Genomic DNA, 12,841 nt, shown 5'->3' with positions numbered 1-12,841 from the left:
ATATATATATATATATATATATATATATATATATATATATATATATATATATATATATATATATATGCATCAGCTGGAACGGTGAAGCAGAGTGCGAAGTGGTTGGTGTGAGTGGGGAAATCCCCCTTTGGTGTTCACCACATAACTGCATCTCTAAAGGACACCGAAATCGTTACCGCGCAGGAGGAGATAAGCCAGAGCAAGAACTATATGTGCTTCAAGACACTCAGATGCAGTGAAGCAGTGTGAAGTGATCATTGCGATAGGGGTCTTGCTGCCATTCTTGTCACAGAAATGAATGTCTCACAGTGACGACCTTATAGGTATTACGGGTGACATAAGCCACGGTAAGCCCAGGAAGGCAAGATGTATAAGCATCTGCCCACCGAGTGAAATACTCTTTGAAGTGGCTGGTGTGAGAGGGGAAATCCCCCAATGGTGTCTCGCCTTGTGGTGACCGTTCTGAGACGCACCTATAGTGCACTTTTCAATTGTTTTGAAATGTATGATTTATTTTGAAAACAAGTTATTCTGTATCTGAGAAGAATATAAAATTAGGAGCGCTTCTGCAATTCTTAGCGCACTATACAACGTGGCCTGTCTGGCACCATGTGAATATTACTCGCGATTTCTCGTGTCAGACCAGTCAAAACGCCCGGCCAGTGATGTCACTCCTACGCAATGAAGCGTCACTCCCGATCTCAAAAACAGCCGTTGTTTGTCACTCTAATGTAATAACAAATGAGGTTTTCCGTTAAAATAAAATTATAACAGCATTGTCGTTGCCACCGGCACAACAATATCGGTGCATTCCACCGTTCGAGAAAAAGCGATGGAAACTACACGCTCTAACTGTTCCGCTGGGCCCTTTTAAGTAATTGGTGGGGAAGTACCCCTGTCGAGCTTGTCGTGTAAATTAATTTCTCGAGGTGAACACCTTCCATAACACGTGAGATAAGTCACAGCGAGCACTGCGGGGTCTGAAAGGTAATGCACTCACGTGTAACATACGAACACAACCACGCTGTCAGGCAAACCAACACAACGGCGAACTCGCTTGCCAAATTTAATGCATAACTAGTAACACACAAACAACTAGATGCACAATGACAATACAACGCACAAACAACATAACGTGTACAAGCAACCTACCGCGAACGAATTGTCGCCGACTCACAACGAGGATCCCCACGATAAACAATCGAAGGTATCGCACCCATGGACCTTTCGGGAAGCCGACCACGCCAAACGGCCTAAAAGCTCCTTCAAGAGCACCCAGATAACGCAGATGACGCTGGTTGGCCTACCATCCACGCGGCTTCAGTGCGCTACCACACGTCCCCAGCCAATTCCCCCCTAGACTATAGGGAGCAGCCTAGATGTGGTACATGTAGGCTCACTAGAGATGGTGTTGCCACCGCACCGATTCCCCCTAGACTAGGGAGCCTACATGCAGTACATGTAGGCTCACTAGAGATGGTGTTGCCACCGCACTGATTCCCCCTAGACTAGGGAGCCTACATGTAGTACATGTAGACTCACTAGAGATGGTGTTGCCACCGCACCGATTCCCCCTAGACTAGGGAGCCTACATGTAGTACATGTAGGCTCACTACAGATGGTGTTGTCACCGCACCGAATCCCCCTAGACTAGGGAGCCTACATGTAGTACATGTAGGCTCACTAGAGATGGTGTTGCCACCGCACCGATTCCCCCTAGACTAGGGAGCCTACATGTAGTATATGTAGGCTCACTAGAGATGGTGTTGCCACCGCACCATCTCTCAATCGACGGCAAAACTAATCACGCCAGACCGGTCTATAGGCCGGTCTGGAGGCACGCGCCCTAGAGTGTCCTAAAATTAACTATAAGGTACTTTCATTCAGCGATCATGGGAATGATGGGTAGTAGGCGGACTTGCTTAGTCTTTGTGCTTGCGGGCGGTGGACGCACTTGTGACACGCGATCCCTACAGAGGTCAAGGACACCGATGTACGCGGACGACACTGTTCTAGTTTTCACAGGACACTCCTTAGCAGATCTACAAAATGACGCGACGACCGATTTATCGAACATTTTTGGAATGGTTTGCCAGAAATCAGCTGACTGTTAACTGTACTAAAACAAAGTACGTGGTGTTTCACTCTCGTAGGAAACATATTGACGCCGAATCTCTTAACCTAACAATAAACAACGCTCCTATTCAACAAGTTGCTTGTTTTAAATATTTAGGCGTCACTTCTGATGAGCATTCACACTGGCATGAGCAAGTACAGAGTGTGTGCGCAAAGGTAGCCTATGGCTGCTATTCTCTAATAAAAGCTCGCCGATATTTTCCACAAGCTATACTTCGCACACTCTACTTTTCATTGTGTCAGTGACACATAGGTTACTGTCTGGAATCGTGAGGTGTGACGTACAACAGTTATCTAATAACTCTTGAATGACTTCAAAAGCGTACACTGAAAAACATAAGCCGAGGTGAATCAGTATGTAATATTTTTCAATCACAACGCATTCTCTCAGTTCCAATGTTGCGCGACTACAAAATTGCCGTTTCAGTAAATAACATAATTAATAGAAACTCACCTTTGCCTGCTGATCTTTTTCTTCAATTCCTAAACGCAATACGCGACATGCTTCGAATGCTAATTTTATTCTGTCCAAATGTTATAATGTTTACGGAGAAAGACCTAATACAGTTTAATGGAACAAAAATATAGAACACGATCGCCCTAGAGATTAAAACGGCAAGTAATTTTAGCATGGAATGTAAATCATTTTTTTTCTGTGGAGCCAAGACATATGTAAGCATGTGTGTGTTTAATTCGGTTTTCATTGTATTTTTTAATAAGTGCCTATGTGTAGAAAGCTAGCTGCAACCTAATAAGTATGCATGTCTGCAGGAAAAAAATGTATTACTGTGTTATCTGTATTTATATGATTGCTTTTGTTTGTTACCTCAAAGCTGACCTGTACACTTTTTTTATGTTGTACATTGTATTGGACCGTTCACTAGCCACTTTAGGCTACCGGTCCAAATAATCCCTGTATTTGCGTATATCTATTCATGAAAATAAAGTTTCATTGATTGATTGACCTATTGATTGATCGATTGATTGACTTCGTTTATTGCTGCGTTTCGGTTTTGTTTCGGAGGAAAGAACGAACCCTTTTGAGCTTCGTGTCCCGATTTAAAATGGTAAGAATTGATTAAGGTGGTGAAGTGCAACCACTGAACATTTGCCGATAGCTGTTTCGTAACAAAGGAGCTCCAATCCGCGTGAAGCCAGAAAGAACGTAAAGTACGAAGACTAGACATATCCGTGTACTACCCATAATTTCCATACTCGCTGAAGCGCCCCGCGTTGCAGCTCCCATAGACACTAGCGCTAGAGTTGCCTCTAGTGTATACACGGAAAACTATGGCGCACGCCTCCCGACCAGCCGTGGCTGTTGTTACCAACCCTCCAATGCAGATAGTCGGGACAAGGGGGGCGGGGGGTAACATAGGAAGCCGGCGAAATTGATGGTATCTTCCTCGGAAATCCATCGCTTCGTCATTGTTGTGTCATTTTGAAGTGGTACGTCAACTGGAGACGTCGCACCGGCAAGATTTCCTTTTGCTCGAAAATGTGCACGGAAGAAGTCCCCGCAGTTTGGCTAATGTGGCTAAAGGCCCACGCAGTCACCGCAGCATTGCTTCACACATGCAATTCGGTAGTGGGACGCGCTGTTGGACGTGCGATCACTTGAAAATGCCAAACTGGATGATCCTAAGCGAATCCGGGACACACATTGCTGTCCCGGCAGGGACAACACGAAACTCGGGACACTGTGATCTCTCTGCAACCTCTTTTCTCCCCTTCATCCCTTCCCCAGTGCAGGGTAGCAAACCGGATGTGCGTCTGGTTAACCTCCCTGCCTTTCCTTGCATCTTTATCTCTCTCTCTCGGGACACTGTATGAAAAGCCTGGACAGAGCAGCGAAATCCGGGACGGTTTGTAGCCCTAGCCGTGGCCTCGTGACCGTGGCTATAGCAACGGCTAACCGCCGTACGCGCATGCAATGCGTAAAACCGACTTCACAGGGAGTGATCGCACCCTTGTGCTCGCGATGAAGGGGTACGTCACCGAACCCGCAGCCTCTAACGCTGGTCGCACCGGCGGACGATAACTGCTGTCAACATTCTAGGTGGTCCTCTTCAGTGGGACAGTTGCCGCGGCTGCCGACGTGAAGGTCGTGGGTTCGAAGCCAGCCGGAGCAGTCACATTTCAATGAAGGCGAAATGGTATAGAGAGGCCCACTGTGCGATGTCACTGCAGGTTAACGAACATCAGACGGTCAAAACTTCCAGAGTTCTCCACTATATGGTGTCTCTCCGGATATTGTTGTTGTGGGAAATAAAACCCCAGATATAAAGTATATGTTTACTCAAATCGCGAGTGCAAGAACAAATCAATCTATGCCTAATCTATCTATCTATCTATCTATCTATCTATCTATCTATCTATCTATCTATCTATCTATCTATCTATCTATCTATCTATCTATCTATCTATCTATCTATCTATCTATCTATCTATCTATCTATCTATCTATCTATCTATCTATCTATCTATCTATCTATCTATCTATCTATCTATCTATCTATCTATCTATCTATCTATCTATCTATCTATCTATCTATCTATCTATCTATCTATCTATCTATCTATCTATCTATCTATCTACGTGCTGTCAGTGAAAACATGCATACTGTTCGTAAACGGCGGTGCATCTGGCTCACTTGCGTCACACACAGGGTTCTCCCTCTTCGGTCAGTCGCCCCAAAAATGGAGTATAAATTCGTGCTATCAGTATCCACAAGTTTACCATCTGAAGCATTGACAGTGGCACTGCACACGTAGGAGCCCTTGGCAACTACCGTCTACTTCCAAAGCGATTACAAAGATTTCATTGCGTATCATTGAACGTTTCTTATAATCAATAGAATGTCCATTAACGTTTACTGCACATCGGGGGGGGGGGGGGTATTTTGTAAGTGTACTATCTAGAACGGGGAAGAGATGAAACTGGAGCACAAGAGGGAGCAAACAGCAAGTAGGCGAGCTGAGGGAATTGAGAAATCCTTTCAACGCATGAAGAAGTGTACATTTATTACTGCTCCCCATCAATTTTGACAGGCATTGTTTTTCAAAGCTTGAAATTGCAGAGCGGGGTGACTAACAGTTTTTGTTAATGACTTGAGTGGACGCTAGGTGGTGTCGCAATTTGATGAGTCGTTCGGTGGTGATCTTTAGCGTAGGAACGTGGGTTAAGCCAGGCGAAAAACAAAAAAAAAAAACCAAAAAAGAAAGAAAGGCTAATTGGGTCTTCGGGATCAAGCGCTTGCCCCGCCGCGGTGGTCTAGTGGCTAAGGTACTCGGCTGCTGACCCGCAGGGCGCGGGTTCGAATCCCGGCTGCGGCGGCTGCATTTCCGATGGAGGCGGAAATGTTGTAGGCCCGTGTGCTCAGATTTGGGTGCACGTTAAAGAACCCCAGGTGGTCTAAATTTCCGGAGCCCTCCACTACGGCGTCTCTCATAATCATATAGTGGTTTTGGGACGTTAAACCCCACATATCAATCAATCAAGCGCTTCCGTTTCACACCAAACCACGTCGTTCGGATACCGTTTCGTATCCATTATAACGATAAAGCGAGCTCTTAAACGCTATAGCGCCGAAAACGGAGCCTCGGTTTGTTCTGTGCACATTATATAGCTATTCTCACTTTTGTACATTCAGAATGGCGTCGACCAATCCCGTGTGGCTCCCTCTCGTTTTTTTTTTTTGTTCGATTCCTTCCCCGTTCTGGATAGAACGCTTGCAAATAGCCCCATTATGTATTGATTTCGAAGACGATTGTTCACGAGTAAATGCCCTTGTTTGGTGGCATCAGTGCTTTCTTCAAGTTCTGCTTAAACAAATTAGTTTCCAGCGTCGGATCAATGATCTGAAAAGATGCGGGACATTAAGTTCTTGTGTATCGAATTCCATACGAGGATGAATACTGAAACACTCTTGGTGACTGAGAATTCACACTTTTATTTACAGATTTCTTTTTATACACATCTCCTCTGTAACAATTTCTTGGACATTACCATTGATGTGAACATCGGACAGCACTGAAAGAACATAAGATGCCCCACGTACACTTCGCGCTAACAAACAAACGCACACGCACGTACTGTATGTACAGCCGCGTCCTCGTCTGTGTAGAACACGCAAAGAGTCGGTTTTCGCTCTGCGGGGCGAAACCTTATCAGGCTCTGACGTGATCAGCCTGACAACTAGGCCGTGCGTGCTCCTGATACACCACTTCAGAGCCCGAAACTGCCTCGAGGTTTCGACCCACGGAGCAAAGCCCGGCTGCTCGAGTGCTCTTCACAGACGTGACCACCGCTGTATACATATTATGAGATCTATATCACAGATTCAGTGTGCGCAGTATGGTAAATGCGCATTGGTGTTTTATCACAATGAACGAAAACGAAATACACGTGTATACTGGGAACAACCATTTCTTTTTATAGGTACTGCCGTAGTGCGCTGTGATGTTTAAATATACAACACATATGACTTAAAATGGGTACTGCATTATGTCGAAGTGGTCGACGACCACTAAAACTACAAACGTTGTGAAGGCAAACTGACCCACATCGGGCTTACATTGGCCTTGAGACTTTTTGTGTACGCTGCTCGGATGCCGTCAAGGATAGCACTGTGGACTAGAACGTTTATTCCGACTGATGTGAAGACTCGCACAAGATTGAATGCCACTTCCGGGTTGGTAGAAGCAAATCGGAGCTTGCAAGGGCTTTCTTTAACCGGAAATGCGGGATGCACTAACAACAGTTTTGATCGCAGATGAAATGGTAATCTTTGGTTGGTAGCTCGTAAAAGTTTCGAAGAGATCAATATGCGCTTGGCGCATGCACTTTCGAAAATAACGGGACGTATGAACATCTTGGAAACGTACACATATTCCAGACATATATACACACAGCGGACACATGTTGGGGCTTTATGAAGTCGCCCCACAATCGGCGCTGGACTTGTAGGAACATGGAAATTTGGCGCCCACAATCGGGTGCTGGACTTCTAGGAACATGGAAATTCGATACGCTATATTGTACCAAAATGCTCGGTTCATAGGAACATGCGAGTATAGTTAGTTAGCGACTAGACGCCATCGTTATGAACTTGGTTCGAGTACAGGAGTAGGAACATGGGTAAGTACGGCCTGAAAGAATATCGGAGGCCTTATATATACGGATGCAAGCTTATTCAGACCAGATAGTTGTGTGAAACCGTGCTATGTGAAACCGTCCTATATGACAGACCAGACCTGGAAGCAGTTTTGCAACCTGTCTAGGCAAATGGCAAACGATTCGGCACTTTTTTCGCCCGAGTACCACGCAGTTGTAACCCTTTCCCCACAGCCCCCTCCTCTTTTAACAAGACAATTTAGAATATATACAAACAAGATCACAGCATGGTCACGAAAGTACAGCAATGAAAGCGATGAACATAACGCGCCCAATGGTGTACAATGCATTAATACTCTTCATTGATCTATGGCTGAAGTAATAGCAGCACAGGTGTAAATGTGAAGCTAGGAATGTGTGTAATCTAAAACAAACAAGATGGCAATCAGCGCGGGAAACGCTGGATGAAATCTCACTTCGCGCGGAACGCGTTGAAAAACGATCACCGACAACTTTCATTACGTGAAGGATGGCGAGCAAAACAACACCGGCACCCTCTGAGCCCTGTCTAGCTTATTTGCCTATGCGTAAGCAATGCATAGCAAGTGAACATATATTTTAGGTGGTGATGATCAGTCCTTTGGTATGCGCTTGCCTTTGGTTCACGCTGCCAAGCTCAAGGACGCGAGTTTGATTCCCGGACACCTCGACTATGTTTACGAAGGGGCGAAATGCAAGGACATCCGGGTACTTTGATTTTAACTGCACGCTTGGGAACCCCAGGTGCCCGCAATTGATACAAAGTCTCTGACTACGGTGCGCCTCATGATGACATCGTTGTTTGGCACGTAAAACTTCACTATCTGGCTTGTCTTTTGCAGGATTTGCGCCCGGCGACAGTATGACTCGGTTTGGGGCACGGCAATGGTTCCATAATCGTGATTCAAGTACAGGGTGCACTGACTACAGACCATGTTCACCGCAGGATGCGATCAGAACGAGACCGGCGGAAACCGAGCAGTCGAAGTGCCCGGGGAAATGTGGACGGCGTCAGTCTAAGACCGATAGGTCCCGAACGTTTTCTGTCCATAAGTTCTGGACGATGTGAAACGGTCTTTAGTCAGCTTGCGTAGGGCCGTGGTAGGCCATCCTGGACACCTTCCTGGCACACACACAGGCCACCGTTAGCGCGACGTTGGTCCGGGTGCCATTCTTATACTCCACAGGAATGCTGTGCTGGACGGCGGTGCACTTGTAATCGTTCAATGGCAGGCATAACTTATCCTGGCACAAACACTCCACCGTTGTCAGGTTTTGGTGTTCGGGAATCCGAAGGTGGTCGAAGTCGAAGCTTGGCCGCGACGGACAGAGCGCCCGCTTGTGGATCCCACTTTTGACGACGGTGGCACCACGAGTGGTGGCCGTGGCACTGCTGGCTGGGTGGCATTTCTCCAGGTCATCGAGAATGTCGGGCAGCCCGGTCTTGGGTCGGGTTGCCCCATGAGCCGTCATCACGACCGTGGCTGCCAGTGCACCAAGGAAGAAGGCGCACCGAAAGCCCCGTCCTCGGTGGTCCATGACGGCACCGAAGAACGGATGAGCCACGAGGTCCATGCGAAGTCCTCTCGGTTCTCGGCTGAGTCTCGGTGGTACTCGGTCTCGACCGTGGCTCGCTGCTGTCCGCCATCGTTCCGCTGGTTCTCGTTATAAGTGACCCGTGGGGCGGAAGGGTTCCGAAAAATCCCCATGGTGCCCTCTTCCCTCCTCGAGGATGCGGCATAATCCTTGATCCGGGCTTGCACCCCCTTGACGTAGACCTGTGTCCACACCCCCACCCCCAGACTGTACTGTCCGGAAGGGATGCGACTGCACACTGAAGCGCTCAGATGTTGCGGCGTCGACACAGCAAAACGGCGTGGGCACCCTCGACTGGCACGCGTTTGTGAGCGATGCTTGCGGCAGCGAATGCAGCCGGAAGTTGGATCTTCCTCCCTCGGGCGTCGGAGAGGGTCCTGCTACACGTCATTCGCTCACTTCCTCCCGCGCCGCCGATGCTCTCCGTCGAGAAGGGCGGGAGACGTTCGTTCGCCTATCGGTATTCGTCCTCCTTCTCCCTCCTCGCACTTGCGACATTGAGCTTGCGTGGGCTTTGTAGCGCGCATACAGCGTCGTTATCGCACACTTGAACTCCGCACGGATACGGGGTTTCGAGTTCGCACGGTTCGCGCTTCGCCACGCGTCCGGCGGTGGGGTAAATCTGGCGCGTCCCTCCTCTCCTCTTCTTCCGCTCGCCCCAGTGCTTCAGTTCCGGAGGTAAAATACACTTGATGAAAACACGGGGCTCCTGTGAAACACCGCGTTCTCTCCACCCCCGAGGAACGTTTCGGTATTCCTTTCTTACGTTTGCTTTTCTTTCGAGATCCTATTGTAGGGGCTGCACCGCGAGTTACGCGAAAAGGGGAATCCCCTTCGAAGGGCACGCTCTACGAGAACCCGAAGAAGCCGATGTAGTTTCGAAGACTCGGTGCCCAGAATCGGGTGTCCTTTGAACCCTAAGCACAAGAAAATTTGCCTGTCAACAACTCACCTAGCGCTTCAGGTAATTTCATAGTTAGGTGGTCGGGTTATCGTCTTTAGGTAAGTGAGAAACTTGCGCATTAATGAATTCATTCAATAAATAAATCAATCAATAATAATTAATTATTCAATTAACAAGTCACACGATAGGATGTTCAAGCTTCTATCTCATGTGACATGCTGTGAATTCGTTTTATACTCATGCAACATCACGAGAGAGAGAGAGAGAGAGAGAGAGAGAGAGAGAGATGAACAACAAGAGAGAAGGCAAAGAGGTTAACCAGGCACATGCCAGGTTTGCTACCCTACGCTGGGAAAATGGGAAGAGGGCATAAAGATGAGAAAGGGAGACAAGAGAAGAGAAAGAGAGAGAGAGAAAATAAGGATTGTCAGACAATGGGCTGACGCGTATGCAGCGGTGGCACTACACAAAAGTTAAAGGTGGTCACGTAGGCCTGTAGTCCTCAAAAAGCACAAGATAGCTTTAATTGCTTTTTGAGCCAACGAAAGGCTCATTACGAGTTGCTCAGGATACTGGCAGGCCAAGTCGTATAGATACTGAAGCCATGTAGGTGCTGGAGAGGGTTTCGGAGAGTTTCTTGTTAGGCAAGTTTGTACATATTTTGTTAACTATATAAGCCACAAAACGTCGAAATCGAAAAAAAAAAAGCAGCAGAAACAGAGACAGACAGCGGAGACGTGGCACTAACAACTGACTTTTATCTCGGAAAAAAAAACTTTTATAACAAGTTCGTACAACGCATGCCCAGATAAAAAACAAGAACAAACAGGCACAATAATCTAAGCAAATCACCTCTGTGCTAGAAACATTCTTTCCTGTTGAGATAAACTGAAGCTGCACTAGCATATTTCTCAGTTTGATTTGATTTTGATTGATTTGTGGGGTTTAACGTTCCAAAACCACCATATGATTATGAGAGACGCCGTAGTGGAGGGCTCCGGAAATTTCGACCACCTGGGGTTCTTTAACGTGCACCCAAATCTGAGTACACGGGCCTACAACATTTCTGCCTCCATGATATATTTCTCAGTTTCCAGATATTGAATGCCTCAATGATCTCTCGTTCACGCTGCGTCTTAGCCCTACCTAAAATTTTCATCTTATCAATAAGGGACGTACAACCACACGACTTACAATGCAACGACAAGTTAACACCAGTGCCCGAGGGTCAATGTTCGGCTGAGGGAGTACGAAGGTCTTCTACCCTAACTTGCTGTTGCATTGCAAGTCATGTACGCCCCTCTTTGATAGGGTGACATTTTTCGGTAAAGCTGTGACGCAACGTGAACGAGAGATCATTGAGGCATTCCATATCTGGAAACTGGGTCTAGACAAATGTGTTAGCGCAGCTTCAGTTTATCTCACCCGGAAAGAATGTTTGTTTTTAACACAGAGATGATTTGCTTTGATTAGTTTTCTTGGCTTTTTGGGGGTGTTTTTTTTTTTGTTATCTGCGCACGAGTTATGCGGACATGAGAGGAAAGTTTTTTTTTTTCGCAATAAACGTGAGTCGTTAGTGCCACGTCTTTGCTCTCTGTCTCTGTATCTGCTTCTCTGCTTTTTTTCCGATTTCGACGTTTTGTGGCTTATATATAGTTAACTAAGAGGGTTTTTAACTGTGCGAACAGGCTTTCTCGGCAATGGATGGCGACAGTCTTACAGAAGCTTCAGAAAACAAGCGCTTGACATACTTTTGTTTAAGTATGTGTGTAATTAACGTCTCTGCGCAGCAATGAAGTGAGACAGCTGAGCGTTACGGAAATGAGAGTCGACATTCTGTGTCGCGTATCTTCACTCTCTTGCCTTGTATCTCCCGTAAAAATATTTCTTCGTAATGGTAAATGGAGAGCTCGAAATGCTGACATTCATTGATTAAATTACGCTTCCAAACTTCACTCTCCGTGAAATGCGCAGTTTTTTTTTTCGTACGTGCGTACAAATTCCTGAACAGTGATAGGTATCGAAACATTGGCCAGCCTGTCTGTGGCATATGATTCCTGTTTTCGTAACCTGTTCTAACAATGATAATACCTGATTGATTGATATGTGGGGTTTAACGTCCCAAAACCACTATATGATTATGAGAGACGCCGTAGTGGAGGGCTCCGGAAATTTAGACCACCTGGGGTTCTTTTACGTGCGCCTAAATCTAAGTACATTGGCTTCTGGTATTTTCGCCTCCATCGAAAATGCGACCACCGCGTTCAAACCCTCGACTTTCGGTTCAGCAGCGGAACCCCGTAACCATGCCACCGCATCGGTCAGACCCTTGTAACAATTCGATAGTATACGTTCCATTCTATGACTCTACCTCATTTAATGAAATATGTGTCGCAGGCATTCAGTGCGCTAGGAAATTCGCCGCAAATATAATTCGTAATGATATTTAGCCGAGGTGAGTCGCGAATGACACCGATTAAAGGAAATAAAGATGCGTCAGCGGAAAAAAAGGGTGACGTCATCTTTCCGTGTGTTACGGAGGCGTTAAGGTGCGCTTTCCGTGATACACGCTGCGTTGTGATACAGGCTGCTTGTGATACACGCTGCTTCACACAGCCCTTCTCTAAACTACTATAACCTGTGCTAGAGTAGTCTGGTGAACTGAGGGGAAAACATCAGGCACTCACCGCATCGATGTCGCTGACGCCGGCCGATCCCGCAGCTGCCAACCACTGTTACGAGGGGCGACGTCAGGACGGTGCCGAAGGCGCCACAGCTACGAAACTCGCCGCTGCCAAGGTCACCAGCTGGGCCGACAGCGAAAGGGCTCGAAGAGCCCGCATATCTTCTCTCTGACGCACACGCCGGCTTCTTGGCGAAGCGCCGCGTTGTTCTTTACAGGGTCCCAGGTGATCCTTTACGTCATCAACGTCCAATGAGAGCTGCCGCCGGGTCACGCAGAATCCTCTAATGGGGACCCGCCGCTGGGTTGCGTCATGATCCTCAAATCCGGAGCCGCTGCGCTGGGTTTCACCCAAGGACGAGTGATG

General features: G+C 47.0%; 1 protein-coding gene across 1 annotated transcript in view; it reads right to left on the bottom strand.

Annotated features, from left to right (window-relative positions):
• LOC119163660 (uncharacterized) overlaps nt 1-12,498 on the bottom strand; it is a 71,447-nt gene extending 58,949 nt beyond the window's left edge. Inside the window, exon 1 of the mRNA XM_075873401.1 lies at nt 12,479-12,498. Coding sequence (XP_075729516.1) covers nt 12,479-12,483 — 5 coding nt within the window. The 5' untranslated portion in view covers nt 12,484-12,498. The remainder of the gene's footprint in view (nt 1-12,478) is intronic.
• Nucleotides 12,499-12,841: the final 343 nt, after the last annotated feature.

This window comes from Rhipicephalus microplus, chromosome 9 (assembly GCF_043290135.1).
Source record: "Rhipicephalus microplus isolate Deutch F79 chromosome 9, USDA_Rmic, whole genome shotgun sequence".
Lineage (NCBI taxonomy): Eukaryota > Metazoa > Arthropoda > Arachnida > Ixodida > Ixodidae > Rhipicephalus > Rhipicephalus microplus.
This window is presented reverse-complemented; position numbering and strand designations above follow the sequence as displayed.